The sequence below is a fragment of the Paralichthys olivaceus genome, chromosome 13, assembly GCF_024713975.1.
Source record: "Paralichthys olivaceus isolate ysfri-2021 chromosome 13, ASM2471397v2, whole genome shotgun sequence".
Classification (NCBI taxonomy): domain Eukaryota; kingdom Metazoa; phylum Chordata; class Actinopteri; order Pleuronectiformes; family Paralichthyidae; genus Paralichthys; species Paralichthys olivaceus.
In genome coordinates, this window is record NC_091105.1 from 3,679,878 (window position 1) to 3,703,395 (window position 23,518).

The 23,518-nt window shown below is 41.9% G+C and overlaps 1 protein-coding gene across 4 annotated transcripts; it reads left to right on the plus strand.

The window, feature by feature from the left end:
* Window positions 1-895: 895 nt before the first annotated feature.
* Window positions 896-20,744, plus strand: smarcc1a (SWI/SNF related BAF chromatin remodeling complex subunit C1a). 4 transcript variants are annotated; one of them, XM_069537193.1, is made up of 28 exons: window positions 896-1,161; window positions 2,769-2,888; window positions 3,026-3,111; window positions 3,548-3,629; window positions 4,158-4,250; window positions 4,353-4,422; window positions 4,537-4,606; window positions 5,090-5,165; window positions 5,470-5,595; window positions 6,567-6,685; window positions 7,164-7,294; window positions 7,837-7,896; window positions 8,009-8,046; window positions 8,509-8,630; window positions 8,980-9,051; window positions 9,205-9,318; window positions 9,417-9,570; window positions 9,998-10,105; window positions 10,273-10,347; window positions 10,669-10,927; window positions 11,114-11,275; window positions 12,470-12,525; window positions 13,816-13,969; window positions 14,224-14,402; window positions 14,536-14,670; window positions 16,175-16,511; window positions 17,034-17,159; window positions 17,743-20,744. In XM_069537193.1, the coding sequence occupies exons 1-28, from the start codon at window positions 979-981 to the stop codon at window positions 17,832-17,834; spliced, it is 3,399 nt and encodes a 1,132-aa protein (XP_069393294.1). In that variant the 5' UTR covers window positions 896-978; the 3' UTR covers window positions 17,835-20,744. The 4 variants fall into 4 exon arrangements, with proteins under 4 accessions (XP_069393294.1, XP_069393295.1, XP_069393296.1 ...); XM_069537194.1 differs by having other exon boundaries at window positions 10,288-10,347; XM_069537195.1 differs by having other exon boundaries at window positions 6,591-6,685.
* The last annotated feature ends 2,774 nt before the right edge of the window (window positions 20,745-23,518 follow it).

The following is a 23,518-nucleotide window of genomic DNA, read 5'->3' on the forward strand; positions in this document are numbered from 1 at the left end:
CTGGTTAAGCCTTTTGTTTTCACTCAGCTAACACTTCAACTGAGCTTGTATATCATCTGTTTCTAAATTCAAACTTTGCATATTGTTATCTTGAGCTAAATTCATCTTTTTCACATCACTGCATTAGAAATAAATTCATTTGGCAGTTTAACTTTTGAGGCTGTGCGTACAGTGCAAATGTATCCAACCACTTTCTCTCATGGTGTTGCAGAAACGGTAAATATGGATTCAGTTACAGAACAGAAGGACTGAAGCATGAGGAATGCTGCTTGTCCTTATTTTAATGGTTGGAGCAGAGGAGTTGGTGTAAACCTGCTCCACCTCCTGGCCTTGAGTGGAAAGAGACACACGGTCTCCCGGCATCATCAGAGTCTTGTATCAGCTTTTCAATCTCTCACAGAGCAAACGTTCAGTTCGTTCATGGCTGAACAGGCATGAAAAGCAAACAGCTAGCAAAGTGTAACCACAGGGTGGCACCATCCTGACCCTCACACACACAGACACACTTTCCCTTTACTGCTGCAACATGTTGGATCATTAAAGGAGTTCAGTTGTTTTTTTCCAGTATAGTAACATGATAAATTAACATTCACTTTTATCAGCCCCTGTGATTCTGAAATATAGTCGAAATATTTAAATGCTAATAATGAATGAATGAAAGATTGAATTAAATCCATTAACTTAAACTAAACGGTTCCCAGTAATAAACACACACATGACTTATGAATAAAAACATCTATTGAAGAATAAATCAATTAAAAGTTTTCATGCAACAGATGTTTCCAACAAGTTTTACTTTCACTTGTTTAAAACTGTCGAAGAAGAAGAACCGGTTTCCTTTTGTTCTTCCCCCCTGAGCCGAATACTACATTTCCCACAATCCCCCTCACGCGGAAGCTGCGCAGCGCCATTGGAGGAGTTAGTTAGTGCGAGCGGCGCCGCGGAGGAGAAAGACAACGACAGCGGACAAAACACACAATGGCGACGGCAACGGCAGGCGGGACGGGCTCCGGCGGACCGGCCACCGGCCCGGTCGGCGGCGGCGGGGCAGCGGTGGGACGGAAGAAGGACGGCGGCCCGTCCACGAAATTCTGGGAAAGTTCGGAGACGATATCCCAGATGGAGACGGTGCGGCAGTGGATCGGGAAACACTACAAGAAGGTGAGCTAGCGGCTCCTCCATCGATCCCTCCGCAGGCCCGTGGCACAATGAAGCTAACTGCACCGAGCTAGCTAACGCGAAGGCTGTGGTTGTTCCCGCTGACTTTTACTTGCGTTTCGCTCAAACACTCGTTAGTTTAAAACATATTAAACTCGCCACAAAGTAGACGAGCTCCAATTTGACTCACCGAGCTGTTTACCACTTAGCTAGCTTGCCGCTAGCTAGCTAACCGTCCACCCTGCAGCGCTGCTAACAACAAGCTCAGAGGGGAAATGGCTCTAAACGATGTCTGGATAAACGCTGAAGCCTCGTTCGCTTTTATTTACATTCACAGTTTTTATCTGTTCATCGTAAATTTACACCTCACCCCCTCACCAGTGCTGCTAAAGGCCCGAGTAGCTAACCCCAATGCTAGTCACGGGACAGCATGCAGTCAACTTGCATGTTAGCCTGATAAGACCCACACCTGCCTCCTATTCCCGCTCAAAATGTCTCTCAGCTGAGAACAAATAATACGAAAACTTTTAGATTAGTTCATTTTGGGCTGAAGAAGAAGCGGCGAGAGTTTATTCAACTTAACAACAAACCCGCTCTGTGCTCATGCTGCTCCAGAGTTAGCCAAACAAAGAGTGGTCCTCCGGTCTCCTGACGTCAAGTCAATCTGCGCTCACACTTTAGATAACAAGAGGCAGCAAAGGTAAATAAAGGGACACACGTGTGGTTGGGGGTGCAGTGGATGAAGGTGCATATTAGACATTTAGGTGCATATTAACATGTCAGGTGAGCTAGCCTGGATGAGGTGCTCCAGGTTGTTTGTGTCCAGTAGCTTCACGTTGTACAGATTCATTCATTCATCTGTATTTATTTTGATGTAAATAAAAGAGAAATTATACATACAGTGAAGGGGGGGTTAATTAAGTATAAGATTAATTATCTTAAAGTTACATTTAAACTCATACACCTACATACTCAAAATCAAAATATAAGCAAATTTGCATTGTTATTTATAGCAAAAAGAGAGGAAGAAAAATATTACTGAGCAAATAAAGAAACAGTACCTGTGCAAACACCAAGTGACTCTCTAATCCCCTCTTCATCCCTGCACCTTGTGGACATCATATCTTTGTACTTTCTTTTAAACTGGGTTATGTTTGGACATTGTTTTAACTCTTCATTCAAACTGATTTAGGTTCAAAAAACTCTCCTGGTTGTTAATAATAGACTTATTATAGTATTTATATTCAGCCTTGAACAGATGAGTTAGATGTGAGAAGTGGTTCTCTTTGACATTGGTTTTTTTCTGTGCCACACTTTCTCTTTGCTGTAGCCAGAGTGATATTTCTTTAACCATAATATCAAATATTTGCTGTTGTTAGCTCTTCCAATTTTGGAATGTCTTGGTCACGATAAGACTAATATCTTGGTTATTTTCATAGTTGCAGTATTTTCTGCCGTTCTTCGCAAATAGTGTTTTTCCTTACATTGTTGATATTGTAATTGTGGTACTGCCTTGCTTGAGACAAATTGTGTAGCTTGAAATGTCTGCGTTTACCATTTCTACTAGTGTGAGTGAGTTAATGAATATTTTTATATCTGTCTGGTCCCAGTATGTCCAGAATGATTCCCCCTCCAGTAAATCCTTGGCGGGCCTGGTTGTCCAGCTGCTGCAGTTCCAGGAGGATGCGTTTGGACGCAGAGTCAACAATCCTGCTCTTACCAAGCTACCTGTAAGCACACACACACAATCATACATCTCCATTATGTGGTGTTTGTGCTTGGTAACACTTGCAGCAGTAAAAACCTGTGGTCAGCATACGCTAAATGGAGAAATGTCGTGTCCCTTTTCGTCCTCTCCTATTTTCAGGCAAAATGTTTTCAGGATTTCAAGGCAGGAGGTGCTCTCTGTCACATCCTGGGGTCTGTCTACAAGTTCAAGAGTGAGCAGGGCTGGTGAGTTCACTTGTAGTTTACCTCCACAGACACAATTGCTGTTGATCCAGAGTTTCATCCTCTAATGGTCATGATGTTTAATCCCTGTGGCCCCTTTTCTTTATTCAGTTTCACTCAATCTGGAGAATAAATTGTATTCGTGGAAGTCCTTAAATTATGTATATTATTTTATTTCATCAAACAATTGTTTTGTATTTTTGGATATTGATTGCTAAGGATGAAAAATGAGAATGTTGCATTGCTCTGTAGTTATTTTAGCAGTAAGCCAAAACAGGACTAGGTACCTTTTATTACCCGGATTTAAACGTTGGAACAGCTTGTAGCAGGTAATGCTCAAGGAAATGATATTTTAATTCTTAATAATTACTAAAATGTAGTTTAATTTGAGTACAGCATCATTTTGTTGCCCTTAGTAATTTCTGCCCACTGTTCCCAGGCGTCGATTTGATCTGCAGAATCCTTCCCGGATGGACAGGAACGTGGAAATGTTCTTAAATGTTGAGAAGAACTTGGTTCAGGTATGATCTACTCACTCCACACACAAGCTTCGAGTGTTTTCAAACTGGCTGATGAACTTAAACCAGAATAAAGACTCTGCTGCAATCTCTGGATGATCTTCTTGTCTTCATTTAAACAAACGTGATGGTAACATTTTAAAAACTAGTTTATTTTTACATAGGCTTCATTTTATACCATCATTTCAAATAAAACTAGCTGATGTTGATAAATCATGTAATTTATAATATTTACAAAAATCGTGTTATCTTAGTAAAGTAATGGGAGTTTACCAAGCGGCATCAGATGCAGACAGTTGGGGTATCGCAGCTACGTTGTCCTGTATCGCAGTGAGATTGACTGTTTTGCGGTTTAAGCCTCTCTGATGGTTTCAGTGTCTTTATAACTGCAGTTTGATGTTAATGTTACCTCTAAGCAGTTTTAACCAAACTGGTGAAATGGATTGACAGATGAGTGCTGGATGTCCCCTACATACATTTTGGGATACAAATATTGTTTCTGATTCTAACTTATTGTCTCTGTACTTTTAGAATAACTGCCTGACTCGACCCACTGTCTTCCTGTCGCCGGACATCGAGCAGAAACAGGCCAGTAAGCTCAAAGACATCATCAAAAGGCACCAGGTGAGCTCCGACCTAATTCATAAAAAACTAACCATTGAAAATATTTCTCAGATACGTAGAATTGTTTCAAATGTAAAACTCTTTACTTTCTTTCGACCTCAGGGCTCGATTACTGACGATAAATCAAAGGCCACCCACCACATTTACCCCTCACCATCCCAACAAGACGAAGGTAGAGACTTGACTGTAACTTCTTTAGTACAAATTGCCAGCGTTTTATTAATTGTAAACAACAAACGGTGTTTTTCTGTATGAAACACTCATCACTGGTTTGTGTGCGTTGCAGAGGAGTGGCTTCGGCCTGTGATGAGGAAAGACAAGCAGGTGCTGGTGCACTGGGGTCTCTACCCAGACAGGTAAGCAGAGAATGTGTCCTCTCTAACAACCGCAGACTTTGGTTCATGAATGATGAGCCACCGTAATACATCTTTTTGTTTTTTTTTTCTTTGACTGTCATTACATCATCAAACAGTTTTCTCGCTGCTAAAAAGTTGGATTTGGATGCTTGAGTAGATGGTTTATTTTATTATTTTACCAAAAGTATTCAACAACAACTAAACTCAAGTTAGTATAAGATCTAAGAGATAAGTTTAAGACATATGTATTGTTGGTCAAGTTGTTTCGAAGATTTTTTTCTTTGTTAATAGAAAACAATAACATGATGTTTGTTTCTTACCATTTATAGAATATGTAGAATATATTCTACTGAATCTCTGATTTCTAATATTCTTAAAAAAGTATTTAATAGTAACGCTGAACTAAACGCCCCAGTAACCAAACTTCTCTCAGGTGAGGAAAATATTGTCAAGTGATCCTTATGTACTGTTTTTTTCTTTTAGCTATGATACCTGGGTATCAGCCAGCGAGGTGGATGGTGACGTGGAGGATCCTCCGAGCACTGACAGACCCTGGAAGGTGAGTATTAGGTAGAACAGGCAGAACTGAACTAGACAGTTTTGAAGTGGTATTGTAAATGAATAAGTTAGCAGCCAGTTTCATATCCTGTCATTTATTCGTATTTATGATATTTTTCTTGATGAATTTTTGTTCCGAACTGAATTAAAAAACAACATGACAACCAAAGAATTTTCTGCAGTCTTGACTTGATAAAATCAGGGCAGCAGTTTCAGGGGAGGTTTAGATTACTTGAGTATGATAAATAATAAATGATAAATAAACAACTTGCCTCAACCTCTGTGTGCTTCTTCCTCCCCATCAGGTTCACGCCAAGTGGGTTTTAGAGACAGACGCCTTCAACGAGTGGATGAACGAAGAAGACTACGAGGTAGACGAGAACAAGAAACCAGTCAGCTTCCGCCAGAGGATCTTCCCCAAAGAGGAGGAGGTAGATATTTGATTGTGTGTGTGTGACCCATAGCTTTACTTATTCCTTTTATTGAGAAAATTTCATCCCCAGAGAAATTCTCAGCACTGGTCCTCCAGTAGAAATTCTCACTTCAAAATGGAAGAACAGAATTCACATCAAATTGAAACCAGTCAAACACAGTTCATGGGTGTGGAAAAAGTTGGTGATGGAATTTTTTTAACTGACAAAATGAGCATGAATGTTTCAGAGTATTTTTTGCTGCACGCTTGTTTTGTTGGATTTGTCTTTGCCCTGTGGACTGTGCATCCTCCTTCGTCTTTGTTGTGCCTCTGTCTGTTTGTCGCTCATCCTTTCCAAAGCTTTCCTCGCTCTTTGTCTCCTCCAATGTCTTTCAGGGTTTCTGTCCATTGTTGGAAAATAATTTTCAACATTATCCAGGATTTTAAAATTAAGAGAATGTGCAAGGCATATTGAATAATTCTTTTAGTTTAAAGACATGCGTTTCATTTCAAAAAAAGACATTTTATTAAATTATTTTGTCTGTTACAGATAATGGAGGTGTCAATTAACATGAAGCAAACTGGCCTTGAAAATGTTTAATTGTAATTTAGGATAATAAGAATGATAAGAGACATTTTTCACTCAAAGGTGATGCATTACTTTCATTATGTGGCCTAAAAAGTTAGTGAACAACTAATCCAACTATTATTTAAACTAACTTTAGAAAAGTTTGGTTGCTTAAGAACATTTATGGAAAATAAATATTTCACCACAGAACTTGAGTTGAAGGTTTATGTGAAAGAGAAGCTACTTTAAAAGTACACAGGAACCCTGATCATGTCCACCACCACAGCATCCCCCCTCCCTGCCGTCGCTCTCCCAACGCTTCCCCTCCTTGTGTGTGCAACCGTTCCATCCTCTCATTCTGCCGCTCTTTCTCTCATCCTCCATCCCTCGCTCCCTGCGCTACACGGGGTTTGTCTGATCAGTCTTCCCGTACACCCGATCGCAAGGAGCGCAAAGCCAACTCTGCCGGCAAGAAGAGGAGGCGCTCGCCCTCACCGCCCAGTACTCCTGCTGAGTCTCGCAAGAAGGGAGGAAAGAAGGGGTAAGAAGCCCACGTTTTAATATTTCTTTTAATATAACGAAATGCTAGTGAGCTTGGAAATAAATAAAAAGTGTTTTCCTGTTGTGTAGCATTACATAGAGCTAGCTAAAACGATTGGTATTTGGCAATATTCCACACTGGGAAGTCCCACGAGGGAAACAACTATGTGCAAAGTTTTGTGTTCTTGAAAGGGTTTAACCGGCACTAGGCCTTACAAAAGTGACAGCAACCATCACTCCCATACAAAGTTAGTAACAACAGCTGTTAAAATACACCAGTATTGGATCAGTCCTGTACATATGACAGCAGAGCTCCTCAGCACACAGAGACGAGATATATCAGTCCTGTATATCACAGGCGATACTTGTTGACAAGATGAAATGATTTCTAAAGCACAATATGCACAAAATTTCTATGTCCTTTGTTATAGTGTATTGACTTTAACTGACTCATAACATGGTTCACTCTCTGGTGTCAGGAATCCCGGGCCTCACTGGAAGCGACGAGGCCACAGAGGCGAGGAGGAGGACACAGAGGAGGACATGACCAAGGACTTAGACGACTCGTCGGCTGGTGCCAGCTTGGAGGAGGGCAGCGTGTCCAAAAATGGTACGTGTATTTTGGGAATGAGCTGAAACATTCTGTTGCAAAGTTGTATATCAGCCAGCGTGTCCTTATCAATTATTGTCTTTTCTGGTGGGTTTCCTTGTGTGGTTTTTCTTTGTTGTTGTGTTGTTGTTGTGCACTGGGGCACAAGAGTGACTAGAAAAATCCTTGGAAAAATCCAACACACTCAGACAGAGCTCCAGTCACAAATTTAGGAAAACGGCCTGAGGATGTTCTTTTTTAACAACCACAGAAGAATGAAGCTTGATCTGAAACTCTGCCTCTTCTCTTTAAAAACCAAATACACAATGCTCAGTAAAAATCAGTTTTTAGACCAGGTCCCCTCTGCAATGTCCCACTTTCACCAAAATCTCCTCCTTTTTCATTCCAACACACACACATACCCGTTCTCACTCAAATCTATTTGAGTGTCCTCAGCAAACCAGAGTGCTGCTTAATGCCTTCGTACCCACAACTGAATTAGACTCTTTTTTTCACGATTCGTCGACTTCAACATATTTATCTCCTTTTTCTTCCAAACACAGCAAGTTCAAAGAAAGACAGCGAAAATACTCCGGTGAAAGGAGGGAATGTGGCCGACTTGGGTATGTATTTTTGACATGTTGTTTTTAGTTGTCAATCAAAAAAAACTGATTATTAAAGTTCAAACAAGCATCGTGATGCATCCTCACTGAAATGTGTTTTTATCTTTTCCAGATGACATGGAGGACGACTCTGTGCTGTCTGGTGGAAAGGTAAGATGACTCTGTCTAACCAAACAGGTGTTAACCTTTGCTCAGGGCAGCTATCAATATTTATACATGGTTTCTGATGAGTTTAATTGTCAGAATTTTAGGCCATGTACTAGGTTTTTAATATGTTGAGGTAAATGTGTAATTAACTTAAACTACTTCCTTTACTCTAAAACAAGTAAGATATTGAAATGATTTATAATCCAGGAAAAGTAGTTCTTGAAATGGATCAGATGAACTATATTTCCAGAAAAACAATTATATGGTTGATAATACTCTTTAAAAAAAGAAATAACAAGGAGAACGTTGGCCTGGAAAATAAATTAAAGCATCTGCACGCTTATTTTCCATTGCCACCACCCAGAAACCATGGCCTTTAAAAATCACAAATAATCATCTTCAATCCATCTGAGTCCTGCTCACACAAAAGCAGTTTTAATCATGCTGACCTGTCTGACATCGCAGGATGACGAGGACCAGGGCAAAGCTGAAATCAACCGGCTGATCGATGCTGGCGAGGACAACGTGACTGAACAGACTCATCACATCATCATCCCCAGCTATGCTGCCTGGTTCGACTACAACTGGTAAGAGCTTGGGAATGGGTATAAAAAGATTTCTACGACAAAAACTGTAGACACGTCTGCAGGGTTCTGATTTTTGTTTGTCTTGTGGAATAATAATGAGAAAGCCACAAATGTGTTGCACTATAATGGAGGCAACGGAGCAGAATGACACAATTTGGAAGTCAATCGGAGGCTTTAATTATTACTAGCTGAACAGTGTTAGTGTTTATAGTGTGCATATAAGTTTCCAAATGTTCAGATAACTAAAAACTGAGTCTTTTTTTTAAATGTTTAAAATAACTGATGCTAATTTTCATTATTCCTTCCTGATTTCCGCTTGTAAATATTTTTTTCTGTGTTTTCTGGTCAGCATCCACGAGATTGAGAGAAGAGCCTTACCCGAGTTCTTCAATGGAAAGAACAAGTCCAAAACTCCAGAGATGTAAGTAAATGCATATACACACACCTCATCATTTCCAACCACAAGACTTGTTTCATACATGTAAGTTTTTTGTACGCTGTGTTGCTGCAGATCCAAAGTGATACCTGTCCTGTTGTGCTAATGTTTTCGTGGTTCTTCTCGACTCTTTAACAGATACCTGGCCTACCGTAACTTCATGATCGACACGTACCGGCTCAACCCTCAGGAGTATCTCACCTCCACCTCCTGCCGCAGGAACTTGACCGGAGATGTGTGCGCCATCATGAGGTGAGTTAAGTCCTATGAGCATGCACATTTGTGCTGCATCAATTTTCTAACGAGAAGTAAATTAAAGCTCATGTAATGCCTCTGCTCTTTGTGTCCAGGGTCCATGCGTTCTTGGAGCAGTGGGGTTTGGTCAATTACCAGGTGGACTCAGATAGTCGCCCTTTGCCCATGGGCCCCCCACCCACACCCCACTTCACTGTGCTGGCTGACACACCCTCTGGCCTCATACCCTTGAACCACAGACCCCCACCGGTAAGAACAACTTAAGTGATATGAAACTGAGTTAGGTCAGCAGTCCTGCGTTTGAAGCGATTATAAACTGTTATGGTGATGGGTGTGTGTTGTTTCAGGAAAGTAATGATGAAATGTGCTTCAGGAAGGACAGTTTGAGTAATGGATTAGTGATTTTAAAGGATTATAAAATGTTACCTCACTGCTCAGCAATTTACAAAACTAAGACACGGCTTTGTAGCTAAACAGATCACAATTTGATATCTTCAGTTTTACTCGTCAAAGGAAAACAACTTTTTTTTACATTTGAGAGTTTGAAAGAATCTTTGAATGTAATAAAATTTATATCACCTATATTTTGAAAACTCAATGTCAAATGAAGATCCATACAAATTCCCCTTAAACTCACTGAACAGAAACATTCATGTCCTGTGCTTCATTTGTCCAGATTCCTCCTCAACAGCCGATGCCCAACTTCATAGACAAAGGCAAAGACAAAGCCATCGACCTGCAGAACTTTGGCCTTCGCCCCGACCTCTACAAGAAAAGCACCAAGGTCAGCCCACGACTCGCTTTACATCCTGAATATGTTTTCAACACGTTTAAAATATCCTAAAAAGAACTTCAAACATTATCTATTCACTTTGTATGGTAGGCAAACATTTTGTTGAACATTTTACTCATTCCACTGATAATAATTCAAACACTGTAAACATGTTTCAGTTTGGATCTCTACAGGGTAAAGCAGTCACTTCCACCAGGGACTGGACCGAGCAGGAGACTCTGCTGTTGCTAGAGGTGAGTCCATCAAAAGAAGAAGCTGTAATAAAGCTGTTGTTGCCGTCTTTCTTCCACACCCTTATTCCCCCTCCTTTTAACTTAATTCCTCTTCCATCTATTTACGCATCTTGATCCCTTCTTTCTGTCTTTGACTTAGTTTTCTCTTTTGCGCTCTGACTTTTGAAATACCCGCTCTTCCACAGTACATATTGCCCCTCCTCTTTCCCTCCATACCATCATATTCCATCTTATGACCCTTTAGTTTGTACATTTCTATCCCTCCTCCTTTGCTTTTTAAATGGTTAGACTTCAATACTCACTCTCCTCACCTTCTCCCAGGCTCTGGAGATGTTCAAAGACGACTGGAACAAAGTGTCGGAGCACATAGGTTCCCGCACCCAGGATGAGTGTATCCTGCACTTCCTACGGCTGCCCATCGAGGATCCTTACCTGGAGAGCACGGAGTCCACTCTGGGCCCTCTAGCCTACCAGCCCATACCCTTCAGCCAGTCTGGAAACCCTGTCATGAGCACTGTCGCCTTCCTGGCCTCTGTGGTCGACCCCAGAGTCGCATCTGCTGCAGCCAGGGCAGCTCTAGGTGAGAACTGAGTAGAGGAAACTGAATATGAGGAGTTGGTAATAAGGGGGAAAAAAAATCACCATGTACCATAACAGTACAGTCTAGTTTGTAACAACTTATTCTGAATCATAAAAATCTTCCAAATCCTAATAAATGTGTCAGGTTAATATCTGAATCATAAATTATGCACCTGTCTGTCTGCAGAGGAGTTTTCCCGTGTGCGTGAGGAGGTGCCTGCTGAGCTGGTGGAGGCTCATGTGAAGAAGGTGCAGGAAGCTGCCAGGAGCACAGGAAAGGTGGACCCCGCCTTCGGCCTGGAAAGCAGTGGCATCGCTGGCACGGCCCCCGAGGAGCCAGAAAAGACTGGTGGGTAACATGTGACCGAGAAGTAGACACATGGGATCTGCTTGATTCTTCAAGGAAGTGTGGTTATGGAATTTTAACTTTGATTCTAAATTCTTATTGTGTTGTGGAGATTGCAGCCACTGGAGGGCAGTATAGGTTAGCAGTTTGACTAGCAAGCCCTTGCAGAGAGAGGAAACTTTGAGTTTAGATCATTGTCGTGCTCGTGCGTGCGTTTTTGTTTTTTAAGGCAGAGGGAGGACTGGACAGTGTTTTCACTTTGTCCTCCAATGATCACATGAATATGAGGCTGCAGTGATCAATCTGTCTTGACATTTGAAGTCAATACACTTGTCACCGGCATGTCTGGGGGGGGTGAGCCATACAGAAATATTTGTGTATATGTGTGTGTGCGTGCATGTGCGTGCATGTGTGCATACTGCCGTGGTAACCAGTGGATTAAAACAACAGTGGCAGATGGGGCAAGAGAGCAGGAGGAGGGGGAGCAGAAAACTGGGTCATCACACTCCAACACGAGCTTATCTCTTCCTCTCTGTTTCGCTTTGTGCTTCCTTGAAACATTTCTCCCTGTTTCTTTGACGTCTTCCCCCCCACACACACACACACACACACACAAACAAACCAATCATTAATTATAGTTGAGGGAGTTTCCTCCGGAGCCGTTATTTCAATCAATAACCTTTAATGCAGTGACCACCTTGCCTCGCCTGAAGCACTCGACCAACACACACAACATCACACAGTCAATATTCAAACCTTTAACACACACTCAAGTGCACCCATGACATGATTTAACACTCAGCCTCCCCTGGTTGTGTGGATGTGTGTACACATCACACCCTTCCCTGTGGGCCACTACACTTAAAATGCTTTTGACCTGAATTTCCTCTCTGGACGCACTTCCTTCCAACAGTGTTTGATGGTGTTAAACTCAAGAGAATCAACAAATGTGTTTTATAGTCTGACATCTGTTGTCTTAATTCTTTTACAGGTACATCATTACTGTTCAATGTACTGTACTTGTTGTGTAACATCTCTGTCTCATCTCGTTTTTTTTGGGAGATTAAAGAATTCATGGGGGAGAATCTGTATTCTCAATTAACTTAAGGCTGCAGCACAGCTTTCTGTTACCAACTAATCAATCTGTGATCAGTGTGTTGTTCTGTAACTTATTCTTTATCACTCTGTCGCCTGCAGAAACCACAGAGACAGAAAAAATGGACACGGACTCAGACTCCCAACAGGCTGATAAGGTAAGACCATGTTTTCTATGTTTCCTGCAAATCTCAAAAGGCCTGTTTCTTATTATTTGTTGTTATCCTCATTATTCTTTTTCATTTGGGTATTCATGTTTTAATGGGTCCCTCTGCAAATGTTAAAAACACAAGGCTGCAAATAAATTATATTTTTCTCTTTGCCAACAAATCCCATGTCGAGACCAACACAACATTGATCAGTCAAAAACTATTTCCTAACTTGTCTATGGCACTCAGCCTCAAACCCAATGCTTCTGACTGAGGACACAAGTCTTGTTGTTTTTCTCAAATAAATACTTTCATTGTAAATAAAATAAGCCCCTAAAACAACCTCCATGTTTAGCAGACTGTCCTCAAACAGAAGTAAACTGTGCATTTGTTAGGGACTATTTTCAGTAGCAGGTTAATACACATTCAGTGTTTTTATTTCCAGCAGAGGAACAACCGCTGTGGTTAAAATAAACCACGGACTGTGTGTTTATGGTAATAAAGAAAGATGGCACCCAATGCAGCAGTGTGGCTCACCAATGTGTTTTTAATAGTTTGAGGACAACGGTGAAGCTCTGTGGCCCTGAGGAATAAGGTGTTTTTGGCTTTAGATGTCATATAAAATTAAAAGGTGACCAACCTCATCCCGAACAATAGCAAGATGAATTTCCATGAGTAATTGTTATATTTGGAAAAACTCTTAAAACATATTTTTGCGGCACCTTTCACATCATTTCTTCTTAGTCTGCCCCTGATCTCTGCATGAGCAATTCAAAGTTTGATGTGGTAAAACAAAAAACACATAATTTCTTTTGATAAGCATCTCATGTGTATTTTTTTAAGACTTGTCCGCTCTCTCACATGGTGTTTAAAATAAATCTTTCCACTCATCTACATTTGGTCCTGTCTCTTGGTGTGGAAAGGCCCAGCGGGTGAATTTAATGACATTTGCAAACGTTCACATTGTCCCCGCTCTGCTGGGCAGCTCGGTGGTTGATGGTTTCCTCATTAACATCCATTAACCAGTGTCAGACACTTTGTTCAAATCCCAGTGATTGTCCTCAAAACATAAGTAGGGACAGGACCTATTGTTCAATTCACTTAGCTGTGGCGCCCTGAGCGTCTCAGATTAACAGCTACATTCACCTGTTGCCGTTATGCAGCTGTTATTCAACTTGTGAGTGACACTCAATCTAAAGTCAGATCTCAGTAAGACTTGTAACAAAGGGTCTTGTTTGTGCTTCTTGTGCCATTTGTATGTACCACTTATTGTTATTTCCCTGTGTTTTAACCTTTCAGGCAGAGTCGAAGGATGAGGCAGAGAAGCCCAGTGAGTCTGCAGAAAAGAGCGACAAGACGGAGCCTACAGACAAAGTGAAGAAGGAGGGAACAGAGCCATCAGAGCGCGAGGAGGAGACGGAGGAAGGAGGAGACAGCAAGACGTCTCCAGCAGGTAAAGATAATGTGTAATGTGTAAAGTAAATCTATCATTGATCAATATTTTCTGTGTTAGTTGTCTTATGGAACAAGTCCTCGTAAGAGTTTTTGATAACAAAATGTTCGAAAATGCAAACTCAAGATTTTGTGCAGACATCTGAAAACTCTTCTTAAGATTAGCAGACGAATGTGCAGAGGGATGTTTTTTGATCTAATTGCACTCAAACACAGAAAACACTCAAAAGCTCGTTATATTTCTTTCACTTTCAGAAAAAGACAAGGAGGAGACCATGGAGACATCGTCCTCAGAGCAGGAAAAGGAGAAGGACGAGAAGGCAGTGACAGAGGAGGGAGAGGAAAAGAGGAAGAAGCTGGAGCATGACATTGGAGAGGGAAACATCGCCACCGCGGCCGCAGCTGCTCTGGCATCTGCTGCCACCAAGGCCAAGGTGAGACTGCAGGAGAGCTGACACAAGTCTGATTTTCCAAAGTTCACTTGAGGTGTTATTTTATGAAACTTTATCAGAGAGACATTGGTCATCTTACTGATTCTGCTGTCTTCCTGTTTGTCTCTCTTTTCAGCACTTGGCAGCAGTGGAGGAGAGGAAGATCAAGTCCCTGGTTGCTCTGCTGGTTGAGACACAGATGAAGAAGCTGGAGATTAAGCTGAGGCACTTCGAGGAGCTTGAGACCATCATGGACCGAGAGAAAGAAGCAGTAAGTCCAAGAGCTGATGTTTGAACTTGAGAATAAACGTGGACGTTGCACCAGCACAACTGGGAAAGATGGCACATTATGGATTATTACATGCACTTAAATCCTCTACACCCTCAGCGGTGGTTATTAATAATGCAGGTGGTCTGTAAACATAAGCTCATCCTGCAGTTTGAAGTCACACCCCCTCCAGTGTTGATTCAAATACAGACAAGACTGAACAAAACCTGTTTACAACTCCAAATTGTCATGGTTACATATAATTCAGAATCAGAATGTGAATTACCCTAAATTCATCAACTGGGGGATTCTCCAGTAAATAGGTCATGTCATGATAATGCATTAATATTTAATGATATGTTTGTGAGAGGATTTATGGTTGGGATAAACAAGTGCCTACATCCAAAAACAAAAAATCAAATGAAAGTGGCAAGTAGACATTAGCAGCTCTCATGTTGGTCATTTTCTCTTTTCCAAATCCTCCAGAGACTGGAAAGGAAACACTGAATCAGCTCTTTGTTAAGGAACTGAATTGCAAATAAAACATTTTCAAGTAAAACTGTTACCTGTCTGTAAAAAGCAAATGAAAAGCGCTCAGCTGTGTGTGTTTGTTTCTGTGTGTGTGTCCTGCTCATGGACAATCCCTGGAGACTCAAGCAAGAGTTTAAAACTGTGTTTTCGCGTTGGAGGCATCGGGAGCGTAGCCCAGTTTCACAGCTGTAAATAGTGCATGAAAAGGAGCCTGGTTTACATAAGCTTTCTGAAGACAGGAGAGAAACTAAACCTGTGCTTCTGCCATCGGCTGTAAAACACTGAGCGCCGAACAAAAAAACAAAGAGGAGCAAAGAAACAAAAGATCGTTTTACACAGTCTGAGCATGATTTCTCCTCTGCAGACGTACAGGCAGCCAGTAAACAAACCTGAAGAATATTTTCATAGAGCTCTGAAAGAAAGTTTAACATTGCAGGGTTAAGTTAATCAAATCGCTCGTCCCTAGTTTGATCTAAACATGCAGATAAGTTTGGTTTATATAAGATTTAAGAGATCAATCTCCAAACTAGAGCCTAAACGATGAATATGTTTGGGGCCGATAGTGATATGAGGCCGCAAAGAATCCGATATCGGTATTTTCAGGAAATCAGGACTTGGTGAGTGTCAAAGCTGCACTTCGACATTTAAATTATAGCATGTTTTTAATATGTCGTCATTTAATGTAAAACCTTGCAACTGCCCTAAACACACATCCCCATGTGATTTTTGTCAAGTTGTTGCCTTTTAAAGAGCCAAAGAAAACAATTGTTCTTATAGAAGACAACTTAATAAATCACACTCATGTTGGTTGGAAAAGGGTCAATGATCAATTTGAATTTCACCCAGTTACGCTTTTACTTTTAGACCCTTATGTGTTGTCCAACGCATCTTGATCATCACTTGGCTTCCTGTTGTCCTTGGTTTTGATTATATCAAATGTTTTTTAATTCATCTTTCTCCGCGTCTTTCTGTGCAGTTGGAGCTCCAGCGACAGCAGCTGCTCACCGAGCGTCAGGCGTTCCACATGGAGCAGCTCAAATATGCCGAGATGAAGGCGAGGCAGCAGATGGAGCAACAAGCTGCTGCTGCTGCCGCCGCCGCTGCTGCCGCAGCTGCCCAGGCCCAGGGACAGGCCCCCGGATCTGGACCCCACTCTGGGCCCTCTCAACCAGGCATGCACCCCGGAGGACCCCCACCACATCACGGAGGACCCCCACCACACCACGGAGGGCCACCGCCCGGTGCTGCCATGCACCCTGGCTACCCCCCAATGGGTCACCACCCCATGGCCCCTCACCACCCAGGACAGACAGGTGAGAGATGAGCACGTGGTGATGAATATGAAGTGTTCAGAGAGGGAGAGAAAAGGATGAAGCACAGAGATGTAGATTATATTCTAGACTGCTGATGTGTCCAAACGCTTTCTCTGTACACAATTATTTAAAATCTACTTGTGGGAAAACTAGTTGTTAGTTGTGGGTGAGAATTAAATTATACAACACGGCCAGTCTTCATACACACAATAATTTCTGCAACCATCATTACCGCAGACTGATCATATGGTTCATTCCAAACAGGCATGTCTAGAAGGAACACTGCGCTAGTTTGCAATCAAGTAAAGAGACCCTGTAGATTTGATGCCATAGTCGAAGTTTACAAAAATCTGTCCATGTGTTTCTGTTTTGAAATGATTCTTCAACATTTGCCTGCCAGTCCCTCGTTAAAATGATTTGAATGAAAACTTCCCTTTGGCAAGATTTTTGCTTGTGCAGCTCATTGCCTCCTTTAAATCTCCACATGTCTGATTTGTTTTTTCTCTACTTCATCCACTGCAGGACCGATGGGACCAGGCCAGCCGATACCTGGACGTATGATGCCTGGCCCGCCCACCGCAGGCCCCCCTCCTGGCGGCATGGCTCCCATGATGCCCCCACGCCACCCTGGAGCTCCCAACGGCATGTGTGAGTGCCACTCTGTCGCATTAAGTTTGAGTTACATTCGTTTTCTATGTGTAAACTTGTATGTTTGTGTACATGTGATGATTAGACAAACACAGTGATCTATGTTTGGTGTTGTGTTTACCGTTGGATTTACCGAAAGCAGAATCCAGTGTTTACACCACAAACAACCAAAGAAGGGGTTTCTGGGAATTCAAATATTGCTTTGACCCGGGCGTTGACAGCTGGTATTTACTCTGAATGTCAGCTGCAGCTAAATGTTTGGGTCTTGGCTGCTTATTAGCGTCACCTGACACTTTATTGAGTCTGCAGCCAAACAATAACTCAGTCAGCAGCATCTTTATTTAGACGGCTCCATTTTAAAATGTAAAACAAAAAGTGAAAATACAAAATATCCATAAAAGTACAAACAAGAATACACATTATTTTGTGTTAATCATCTCCTGAAGTTTTACCTGCTGGTCCTCGGAAGGGCCCAAACTCCAAACCCTCATGTTGGGAACCATAGTCAAGCCACCATGGACTCACCTTTTTCCATAAACTGTTTGTTTCTCTAAAATCAGAATCTTTATCTTTTTTTTTCTAGACCCTGGCCCAGCACCTGCACAGCCTGAAGCGGTTCCTGCAGCTCCTGTGGCTCCTCCAGCGCCCCCGAGTGCCCGGGTGGCTGACAACTAAGAACTAAACACACACACACACACAGACACACAGACAAAAGCATACACACACACACACAACTTTATCTCTGAAACCCAATCCCGTATTTGATGGCCTTCACGACCGATTCAAAAAATTTCCCGCAGCTCTCAAAATCTCCATTAACGTTTTCAAAAGACACACGTGCACACACACTCTCACACACACACTCAGGGTTCAGTGGCAAGGGTAACCCAATTATACACACACAAACATCCAGGCTTCCTCTCAGGGCACTGCGGCAAGACTCGTCCAGTAATAAACACTGTTTTCTGCTCGGTTGGGCCAGATGGAGGATGGAGGTAATGACTATGTACAGGACAGATTAAAAAGTGTGTCTCAAAGTTTCCAGTCCGGTTTGAATTGACGCTGTTTCCCCATCCTGGCTCTTTAACACGCACCCTCTCGTCTCGTCTCTAAGCCAATCACTAGGTGGAGTTAGTGAGACCAGACAGCGGAGGCTTGTGTGTTTGTGCGTGAGTTTTAACACACAGACGGTTTAAACAATGATATGAATAAAACACACACACAGAAGAGGACCCAGCCTGCCCTCACTCTAGTCTTGTCAAGTATCTACCTCTCGCTCCTCTTTTTAAACAATACACTGTAGTTCTTTGTGTGTGTGTCTGTGAATGTGTGTGTGTGTGCTCAGGATAGAGTGTGAGATGGCGGTTCACTCGTCTGCCTCCTCTGACCAGTTTGCGTCTCGTAAGATGTACAGTTACACAAATATGATCGTCTACAGTCAAAAAAGTTTCAAATCGGAGAAACGAAGCCGATCAACTGGACAAAGTTCAACATGTTAGAGCGTGTTGAAGACTCTTCCGTGTTTTAACCACACAAATAAACCCTACATGTCCTTTGTCTCTGTCCTTCGACCTAAACAAAGATGATTGAATCATTTTTCTTATCTACAAACTCCATGAAAAGCCCAAATCCAAAAACGTACTGTACTTGTCCGTCTTTCAGTTCGTCCCGACCTTGTCTGTGGCTCTCAACCCAAAGCAGAAGAGTGAAATCTTTAAACCTCACAAATAATACATTTCAATTTCTTAAAACATAGAGAGCAAAACTCCTGGTTCAACTTTGGGGCCCGTTGGTGTATTTATAACAGTTATTGTATAACAATTAAGCTGAATCAGTGAGAATAAAACTTTTCTTTGAGCTTTGCCACAACACTCTCAGATTTGATATCATGAGCGATTAACCCACAGAATCAATTTATTAAAACCTCAGAGGAAGAACAGACGTCTAAACTCACCATCATTCTCAGCACTGTCGCACATGTACACACAAACACACACAGAAACACAAGCTAAGCTGAGGCTCACACTGGAGGCTGCGTGCACACAACGACTTGGCCGGACCCTGCCACAAAGCACTGGACAGACACACACACACACACACACACACACAATAGCAAACACATACATATAATCTCCTGCTGACCTTCACACGGCCTTTACAGAGAGGGAGACGCTGTGATGCGGCTCGACCGAAACATCTGACCGCGAACGACACTCTTCCTCGGTGCGGTGGGCTCGTAGATGTTTTTAGGTGCTGATACTGTAGCGACTGACCCCAACCCCCCACCCCCACCTCCCTTCTCCTCACACCTCTGCTCAAAATCTCTTTAACGCCTCCTACCTCGCTAACCCCTCGCACTGACATCTTTGCTTTTTAGCCACTAGCCACGGTAAAAACATTAGCAATATCCTCACTCCTGCATATCAACCTGTTTGGGCGGCGAATGAGAAGAAATCCTGAGTTCATAGTTTTGCCCCGAAATCCTGTGACCTGTTCTGATCCAGTTAATAAAAAGGAAAATTGAACCGGGGGAACAACCACTGAACGTTTTATCACTCGGCTGAAATTTGTAAAAAGTTACTGTTAGTCAATGTCAACATCCATTTTCCAGCTGACCTGAAACTTAACTGAACTTCTGGTCGTTTAAATGTGGTCTGCTCAGGACTCTGCTGAGGTTCAGTCAGAAGCTCCAGAAGAGTTTTATCGAGCTCTAATTACAGCTGAGGAAGAACACGAGTGTTTCACCAACTGAAAGGTGAATGTCTTCAGCCCAGCACGGATATTTAATAACTATTGCATTTTATTTATTTGGTTAAGTTTGCTTGAATGTGTGACTTAAATAAGCTTCATATATTTACCGTGAATGTCCCAGTTCGAATTTACTGTTTTCAGATAGAGATAAATCATCTCAGAAATAAAAGTTTAGCATCTGAAGTTTTCACTCGACTCATTTCGTGTCTGATGAAAGAACTTGTTGGTCGTCTCGTACGACTCACGAATAACTTTGTTTTAATGTGAAATCTAAAAACCACTCCCGCCCTCCTCCCCCCCTCTCGCTAGCACTGTTAGTATCTCTGCTACCTCTTAGTCGTTCATCCGCTAGCTACCTCTTTCTAGAAATCTTCCTCTCGCTATGTGCTACCTCTGTGCGCACCCCTTTGCTACCTCTCGTCCCTTTTCTTTCCACTTTTTTCCGTTTCCCGCCCACATGACTGCTGCATCACTGACTGTTGCCCTCTTCTCTCGCTCTGTCGGGGAAAAAGAATAAAAATCCCACCCACACTCGTACGGTCGTTGACTCTCATTCTCGTTCACCGCGCCCTCCCTTCTCATCGGACATCTTACCCCGGCTTGTTATGTAATATCACTTAAATATGACGGGAATCCCCTTACATATATGATCTTTAATCGATACTTTTTTGTGTTAATGGTAATGTATTTTTAAGGAGAAGTTTTGTGTAGATGGACGTTATCTCTGTTCTTTGGAAGTTTGTAGCATTTCTTTTCTTTTTTTTTTCTTTTTTTTGTATGGGGTCTGTTGGTACTTGGACCTAGACACTGTCGAATAAACTGTGTTTTGTATGAGCCTGACGTCTCGGTTTGTGGAAACATTCGCTTATTCTCCTCAGTTTATTTCTCGTAAACCAGCCTCAGCTCACAAGCTCAGGTTTTACTGAATAGTTCAGATCCCTCGGGAAAATAAACAGCCGCCTTTGCATTTTGTTAGTTCTCACTACATGTGATGAAATATAGGTAAGAAAACCGATGGTACCTTTTTAATGCTTAAAGTTTTAGAAGAAAGATGATTAAGAATTTAGTCAAAGATTTGTTATTGTTCTAAACTCCATATTTAGTTTTTAATGATCTAACGGGTCAACATGGTGAACGTGTGCCTCAAGTAGACAATCGCAAAGATGCTAATAATATGACGTACACACGTTGCTTAAAAACAAAGTACAAAACTCAAGTAGAAAGAGAAGTGCATCAACACTGTCACTTTCTAATTCACAGATACACAAAAACAAGAAACAACCAAGTTCAACAAAAGAAAAAATAAATGGTCAAATAGTTTGGAATATCTAGTAAATCACCAATTGCACTAAATAAATGCATTAACTTGTTCACTAAACAACATATTAGACAAAACTGAAATTACAGTTTACACATTGTTTTCTTTGTTATTTAAAAACTGCAGAGAAACTGGATTATCTGTTTGTGCCTCTTTGTTTTGGGATTAAGGACGTCGATACAAAGCATCTGCACATGAAGCTTCCACAGAATGTAAATGACACGTATCGTAGAGACGACAGGTTTATCTGCTCATTGTGGAAACACATGCATAATATAGTTACAGGAAGTAATGTCTAATATTATACTTTGTCGAGGTATAATATGATAAAAACGAGAGCGAAGTGTATCTGAGTTTACTATTAACAAAGTTTACAAAGTCCGTGATAGAAATATTGGAATAGAGTAAAAATGATGCATGAGGAAGATGAGGAGAATAAAAACGCTGAAAGTTTTCTGATTTAAGAAACAATATGTTAAACGTTCATCTCCGGCTGTGATCCGTTAACAAACAGTAACGGCAGAATGAAATGTTGAGGTTTTAGATTGAGACTTCAAATGTCACTTTAGGTCGTTGGATTTCTTTCTATATTTATACACCAACAAAAAAAAAAAAGAAAAGTCCTCTTCCATGAGCTTTTGTTATTTGCCCGGCCCGTGGGTCACGTGACGGCCCAGAAGATGTTCTTGGTTGGGTTGTTTTCGCTGCCGGTATCTGAGCTGAGCTCCCTGAGCGGAGCATCTGTGTTCGCACACATGAAGGGGAACGATAAGAAAAACACGAGTCCTGTACAGTTTAAAAACCTAATCCCAGCCGGCCACTGCTGTAATCTGGCGAGAGGGGGGATTTCTCCGTCCAGCAGATTGACCATGAGGATGTTATTGAGAGGGATGAGGGGCGATTACTCCCTCAGTGGGAGAGAGAGAGGGGGGGGGGGGGGAGAGGCTTTTTCTGTGGGAACAATGATGGTGCAGACTCAGACACTGATCAATAGGTTTTATTTGGATGTTTCAGCTTCCTCACAGTGTTGATACGACCCGTGGCCACTTCCTCCCATGATATCATTTGCATTTGGAATCTGCACAGGAAGCTCGACCTGTTCAAGTTCTTATAACTATGAATCCAATAATTCAGGGAGTTCTGCATAAAACCAAAGGAATTCAACAACAACAACGAGTTGAGTTAAACAGGTTTGACCATTAAAAAATATGTATTATGAAGTGATTTTAAAGAAATAGTAATTTGATGAATCCGGGGTATTTTAAAAAAGCTGCTAGTTGCATCTTTTCAACTTCAATTAGTTTCCTGATTCGAGACACAAACATGTCGCTGCTGCTCAGAGTGAATAACCTGAAACTCTTCATTGTTGCTCAGGAGTAACTCAGCAGCTGTTGATGGAAACGTGCGTCTGATTATTTCGCAGACAATCAGGAATTCAAACAGGCGAACGTCCAGTTCTGACTCTGGAGCTTCTGTGAGCCTCTGTTTTCCTGCACCGGTCTCCTGCTGTCTAACAGGCAAACGAACCAATTAGCATTTTGCTGCTGCAGGAAAATATTTGACAGGGAGAGACGACGCAGAGGTCGAGAGTTTGACTCAAGAGTATTTCTACTTGACACGTGGTCTCAAAGTTTGACCTTTCAGTCACAGAGCGTCCGTCTCTGCACGATCTGCCACATCGCTGCTGATGTTTGGGTTTTCTACGTTCAGGCACATTTGTGTTTCTCTTCTTCTCTTTCTCTCAGATTCGGATGATTCACACGAGGCCGACAGAGAATCTGACGTCAGAACTTGTTCAGTCAAGAAAACGATGAGATGGAATCTGGATGCGTTAGTTTTTCTTCAGCCTCCGTCACATGTGAGGTAGAAAGAACTCGTGAAGCTTCATTATAAGACTTTAAACACATCTGAGCACAGTCACACTTTAAACTTAACAGATAATAAGCACAGTAATAAATGTACTGACGTTTCCTCTGATGCTCTGTTTCATACTCGGCGTCCTTGAAAGCCTCACTTCCATCTATCAGCAGCTCTTGAGAACAGATTTACGTAAGAACTTGTGAGTCAGGTGTTGATTCTCTTCTGCAGCATAAATTACATTTGAGTGGAGAGCGGAGAAAAGAGTGAGAGGTGCAGGATGAGGCTCGATGGAGGCGTCAGTGAAGAAAATCACCAGCGTCAGACTCAAAAGAGCACAAACACATTTCACTTCCCATGTTAGACACTTTCTCTTCGAGTCACAGCCACATTTTGCATCTTTGTGTTGACATAACAGGAAGTAGACAACAGT

Excerpts from the sequence above, each read along its gene's own strand:
- smarcc1a (XM_069537193.1), top strand. The coding sequence starts at position 979 with ATGGCGACGGCAACGGCAGGCGGGACGGGCTCCGGCGGACCGGCCACC. Across the intron at positions 4,607-5,089 it reads TGGGGTCTCTACCCAGACAG|CTATGATACCTGGGTATCAG; the intron begins GTAAGCAGAGAA and ends TTTTTCTTTTAG. Across the intron at positions 8,047-8,508 it reads CTGTGCTGTCTGGTGGAAAG|GATGACGAGGACCAGGGCAA; the intron begins GTAAGATGACTC and ends CTGACATCGCAG.